Source organism: Myotis davidii, unplaced genomic scaffold (genome assembly GCF_000327345.1).
Source record: "Myotis davidii unplaced genomic scaffold, ASM32734v1 scaffold200, whole genome shotgun sequence".
NCBI lineage: Eukaryota > Metazoa > Chordata > Mammalia > Chiroptera > Vespertilionidae > Myotis > Myotis davidii.
This window is the reverse complement of record NW_006293700.1, coordinates 205,233-211,634: the sequence shown is the minus strand read 5'-3', so window position 1 is coordinate 211,634 and position 6,402 is coordinate 205,233. Positions and strand designations below refer to the sequence as shown.

At 35.6% G+C, this 6,402-nt stretch overlaps 1 protein-coding gene across 1 annotated transcript in view; it reads right to left on the bottom strand.

Moving 5' to 3' along the window:
* Positions 1-6,402, bottom strand: part of LOC102757537 (chromosome unknown open reading frame, human C8orf34) — a 208,568-nt gene that overhangs the window by 7,773 nt on the left and 194,393 nt on the right. The window contains exon 11 of the mRNA XM_015566289.1: positions 4,483-4,576. Within this exon, the coding sequence (XP_015421775.1) occupies positions 4,483-4,576 (94 nt within the window). The remainder of the gene's footprint in view (positions 1-4,482; positions 4,577-6,402) is intronic.

Genomic DNA, 6,402 nt, shown 5'->3' with positions numbered 1-6,402 from the left:
TTAATAAAAAATAAACAGGCATGCATGGTGACAAGACTATGTGATCAAACCCCAAAATAATAATGGAGAATATTTTGAGTGGTGATATTATGGGTAATTCTAGTTACCTTTCTCTTAGCAAATTTCCAGTATTCAATATGGTATGATTAACTATACATTAAATGTTGTACATCAGCTCTCTAGACATATTTATCCTACATAACTGCAACTATTTAGCCCTTGACAAATATCTAACCATTTCTCCCATATCCCGGCCCCAGTAACCATCATTCTATTCATTGCTTCTATGTATTTGACTTGTCTAGATTCTACATATAAGTGAAATCACATTTTTTTCTTCTTGTGTCTGGCTTATTTCAGTTAGCATAATGTTCTCTAAATTCATCCATGTTGTTGCAAATTGCCAGATCTTTTTTTAAAAAAAGGCATATAATATTCCATTGTAATACATATAACAATTTATTTGTCCATTCACCTATTGACAGCTACTTAGGTTGTTTCCATACCCTGGCTATTGTGAATACTGCTCCAAGGAGAGCATAGCTCTCTCGTGAGGTGCTAATTTAATATTCTTTGGGTGTATACCAGAGGAGAGATTGTTAGATCATGTGGTAGTACTAATTTGTTTTTGCAGAAAATTCACACTGTTACTCATAATGGCTTAACAATCAATTTACATTTAACCAACAATGTACAAGCGTTCTCTTTTTTTCCACATCTTCACCAACACTTATCTTTTATTATTTTTATAATACACACTCTAAGACATGTGAGATGATATTTCATTATGGTTTTGGCCACTTTTCCCTGATTATTAATGGTGTTGAGTACCATTTCATGTACTTGTTGGCCATTTGTATGTCTTTTTTGGAAAAATGTCTATTGAAGTCTTTGCCCATTTTTTAAATAGGTGTTTGTTTGTTTTTACTATTAAGTTGTATGAGTTCTTACATATTTTGGATATTAATCCCTTATCAGATATATAGTTTAATAAAAACTAAATAAAATAGGTGGAAAAGAAAAGAAAATTACTACAAAAGACTCTGAGTAGTCAAATCGGTCTTGAGAATGAAGAACAGAATTGATGGCATACACTTCATGATTTCAAATTATATTACAAAGCTATAGTAATTAAAACAGTATAGTACTGGCATAAAAGTACACACATGGACCAGTGGAACAGAAATAGAGAGCCCAGAAATAAACCCCAAATATATGTGGTCAACTAATTTAACACCAGGACACCAAAACTACACAGTGGGGAATGGATAGTGTGATCAATAAATGGTGCTGGGAAAACTGTAAACACATGCAAAAGACTTGCAGCCAGCCAATACATTCTTCTCATTTGTAAAGATACTTTCCATCTATTATAAGCCTTCCATATAAGCTAAATCCATCAAAGTTAAAGAATAAACTAGATCTTTCCTTCATTTTGTGTCCATTATTCTATTTTTTTTTTAAGATTTAGCCACACCTAGAGCAAATATAAGAATATTCCAAGACAAACAAAAAGTATTTGGTGAAAGTATTAAAAACATGTGCTACTCATTCATACTTTTGATTTTTAAAAATAACAAAAAATTGTACCATGTATCTCATATTTTTAATTTTAAAGAATTCAACTCCACACATACTCTAATCCAGCCATTTTCAATATTTTGTATCTCATTGCACACGCAACAAATAGGTATGATTTTGATTCATTCACACCAGACGGATATTGTTGTGTTGGCTGTTATCATTTCTTATTTTACAATCTAAGGGAAAAGAGGTCAGTGGCCCTAACTAAATAGTCAGGTATTTCCATGTTATAAAAATTCTTGTGGCACACCATTTGAAAATCACTGCTCGAATCCAAAGAATCTTGCACTCCAAAATAACAGTTCGGCTGTCTTGTTGTTTAAACACAGGCTTCTCTGACACTTGTTATAAAAATTTCTGACTATTATTGCATGTGGCAAGGACATTTTAATAAACAAAGAAGGTAGTCTGAACATGCAACTTTATGTATTGCTGAGCAACCTGACCCATTTTCCCATTATACTTCATAATAGTTTAGTTTGTGAGATTATGTTAGATATGTCATTAAATGCTACCCTTTAAATATTTTCTAGGAGCTTAGAAGTCAATTGAACCATTCATAATATCAGAATTTTACCACAGACATGGGAAACATTTCAAAGTAAGAAGGCCACAGGAATAATTCAGAGGCATTTGGCCTCTAGAAATGACAAAAAATTTATTTATAACCAAAAAATATCTTCTAAAACCAGTATTAGAAAGAAAAATTGCAATTTGGCATTTAGAATGGTTTGCTTCTAACAGATCATTAACACTAGTTATTAATTTACTTTTATATTTATTGATTAAAGGTAAGTCCTTAAATATTTATGATGAAAATGTTGGTATACCTAATTTTGAGGATTTATTGCCTGGTGTCAGTTCAGATGCCCTGAAATTCTCGTGAAACCTTAGAATTTTCTGAATACTCATAGAAGATTGAATGTGCTGACTACAAAACTACTGAGTGTGGATTTCAGTGGCTGCATACAATAAATAATATAGATTTTATAGAGCCAGTTCAGCAAAGTCACTGAACAAAAAATAGCAACAATAATAACAAGAACCAACAGCAGCAAGAACAAACTGGGGATGGGAGGCAGATGGTCCAATTACTAGAGTTCCTACCTTGTATTAAATGTCCAGTTTTAAACAAACAAACCAAAAAGTGAAATGCTTTATAAATCATATTAAACGTGCAAATAAACATGATAGTGTGGCTCATAAATAGGAAAAACACATTCAATAGAAACTCTCCTGAGTAAACTCAGATCATGGACTTTACCACACAAAGCTTGTCATCACCTACGATAAGTATAGTCAAAGAATTAAAAGAAATCTTGTCAAATAAAATTTTTAAAAAACATGAGAATGAACTTCCACCAAATGAGACTACCAATTAAAACATACAAATTATTAAGGGGAACAAAATAGAAATTTTGGAATTAAAATGAAAAAATTCACTAAAGGGTCTCAATAACATATTTGAGTTGCATAAGAAAGGATCAAAGAACTTAAGATAGGTCCATTGAAATCCAATCTAAGGAACTTCTGAGGAATTCTTAAAAATAAATGAAGAAAAGTGAACAGTTCCTCAGAGACCTTTTGGAACACAATCATATAACATACAAAATGTGTTAATCAACTGTTTATGCTATCGGTAAGGCTTGTGGTCAACACTAGGCATTGTTTAAGGATCAACTCTCTATATACTAGAGGCCCAGTGCATGAATTCATGCATGGGGGCCCTTAAGCAGGCAAGTCGTTCCTAGGCCTGACGGGTGATCAGGGCCAATCGGAGCCTTCTCGCCCAGACCGGATCGGGGCCAGGCAGATCAGGGCCAGGCCAATCGTGGCCTGCCAGCCAGGGGAAAGGACAGGGAGAAGGGCTGTAGGAACTTGGCTGGCCGGGAGGAGGGACTGGCCAGGGAGAGGGACCGTGGGAAGTTGGCTGACCATGGGGAGGGACTGGGGGAGGTTGGCCAGCTGCAGAAGTTTGGCTGTGGGAGTACACTGACCACCAGGGGGCAGCTCCTGCTTTGAGTGTCTTCCCCCTGGTGTGCATCACAGTGACCAGTTGACCAGTCATTCTGGTCGTTCCAGTCGTTCGGTTGTAATGGTCACTTAGGTTTTTATATGTATAGATTTGCTCATTTAACTAATAATGATAATTTTATATACAATAATAAACTGTTCCTAACATATTTTGATTTTTTAAAAATAATCACAAGTTATGACTGATGTAATTATATGTTTACTAGAGGCCCGGTGCACAAAATTTGTGCACGAGTAGGGTATGTAGGCCTGGCCATTGATCAGGGCCAATTGGGACCTTCCAGCTGCCAGCCAGGGCCTTCCTGACTGGTCGTTTCGTCATTTGGTCAATTTGCTTATTAGGATTTTATTATACAGGATAGAAGATTCACGTTCTAAATCAGGGGTCCTCAAACTTTTTAAACAGGGGGTCAGTTCATTGTCCCTCAGACCACTGGAGGGCCGGACTATATTTAAAAAAAAAACTATGAACAAATTCCTATGCACAATGCACATATCTTATTTTGAAGTAAAAAAGCAAAACGGGAACAAATACAATATTTGTATTTGCATGTGGCCCACAGGCCATAGTTTGAGGACCCCTGTTCTAAATGGACATTTATGTTAGTGTTCAAGAAGAACAATTTCTTCTTGTAAGGTTCTGTACTTGTTCTCAGAAAGTGAGTTTATGGTTCTCTGCGACACAATTATGACATAATTGAATCAAGATCTATGTACCTGAAATATAGCTTATCTTTGCATAGTTTCCTAGTCAAGTCTGAATTTTTTTGCAGACAACATCTGATGTTATGAAAGGAATAGACCTTCAGTGTAGATTTCCTTTGGCTAAAAGCAATCTGTCAATAAACAGTAGAGTCTACTCACGTTTCTCTTGTTCTGCTTCCACTCCTTCACTTTCTGTGTCACTTGGCAAGATCCATGGTTGGTGAACCACCTGCAATTGCTTTAAAGAATCATCCTGCCAAAGAAAGAAAATTCATATCAGATTAAACTCTAGAATAAACTTGTGAATACTAATATGGGTTAACACTTCAGTCTCCATAAATTATATATCCAATAAACTATAATAAAAATTTCCTTATAGAGTTTAAGTTTAAATTCATTTTCATGTCAGAGACATTCCACAAACTCTAAAATCCTTTTTAAATTTGCTTCCCTTTTGATAAGATTTAATGTCTTAATGAGAAGAAATATCTTGACCATGTTCCTTCCTGAATGAACACTTTTGTGGAAATGTTGACACTTATTCTTGGAAACGTAATAATACAATATTCAATATAAAATTGCACTAATAGTACCTCTTTGTCATGAAGGCTTCAAGTTCCCTCTAATGAGAATAAAGTTTAGTGGGATATATAGAACATTCTCAACTTCACCGTTCAGTACTAAGTCACTACCTCCTTCCCCTTTGCACAGCATTTATTTATTTATTTATTTAAAATATATTTTTATTGATTTCAGAGAGGAAGGGAAAGGGAGAGAGAGATAGAAACATTGATGATGAGAGAATCATCGACTGACGGCCTCCTGCACATCCCACACTGGAGATCGAGCCTGCAACCTGGGTATGTGCCCTGACCATGGAATGGAACCACGACCTCCTATGCATAGGTCAATGCTCAACCACTGAGCCATGCCGGTCTGGCTTTTATTTACTTCCTCATTTTTATTATTATATTTCTCATATACTACTTCGCTGCTCCTTGACTTCTGTCACTGACCTAAAGCAGACCCTCATCATCTTCCAACCTGATTGTAATAGCCATCTGTGAAGTTTTCCAGGATCAAATTTCATATGCTTTCTATTTTTTCCCCCCACAAGTTCCCTGCCAAAGTGAGTTTTCTAAAGTGCCCTCCCCATGTTCACTATCCTTGAATAGCCTCCTCATTATTCCCAGGATAAGATCTAAACTCAAGGACCTTCATTGCTTGATTTTCCCCCACCCCCAGTTCCATCTCCATCCACCCCAACTGACACGTCCATTCCAGCTATAATTAACTGGTAGCTCCTCAATTTTGTCATCCTGTCTGATCTGCCCAGATGTTTTCATAGGTCATACTTCTTGCCTCAAATGCACTAAATTTATCTCAAACATGAACATTCCTTCAGGCAGGTGTCATCTCTCTTATCTTCCCTGATCCTCCAAGAGAGAGTCACTCCTCTATTCCCGTGTGTGCCTATTGCACCAATAGAACAACTATTACTATATAGTAAGTGCCTCTTCATATCTGCCTGCCTCAAAAATAATGCAGAAAGTCCTTGAGGACATGGATAACTTTTTCACCTATGCATTTCCAGCATCTATTATATAGTACCTGGCAAAAAATAGGTATTCACTCAGTAAACATTTGCATAGGAGGAAGTAAGGAAGAGAAAAGAAGAGAGGATGAAGGGTAGCAAGGGAGGATGGATCCCCTTCAGAATAAAATATAAGTAACAATTTCAAATTTATTGAATTATGATTCAAGAAAATATTTTGAAACAGATTTTGAAAATTAAAAACACAAACTCAATGTGACCTATCAATTCACTCTTTAGTCCTCTCAAATTCATTCATCATCTTCCCCCACTTACAATGATGTTTGACTCTAAGTTGAGACAGTTAGCTTTATGTTGCTTAAATACCAGCAAGATAAAAATAAAGGCTTATAGTTAGATGGGTATTAAACATATCAGCTGATCACTTCATAAGATATATAAATGTCTAATTACTATATTGTACGCCTGAAACTAATATAATATTTTACTAGAGGCCCGGTGCTCAAAAATTTGTGTACTCGGTG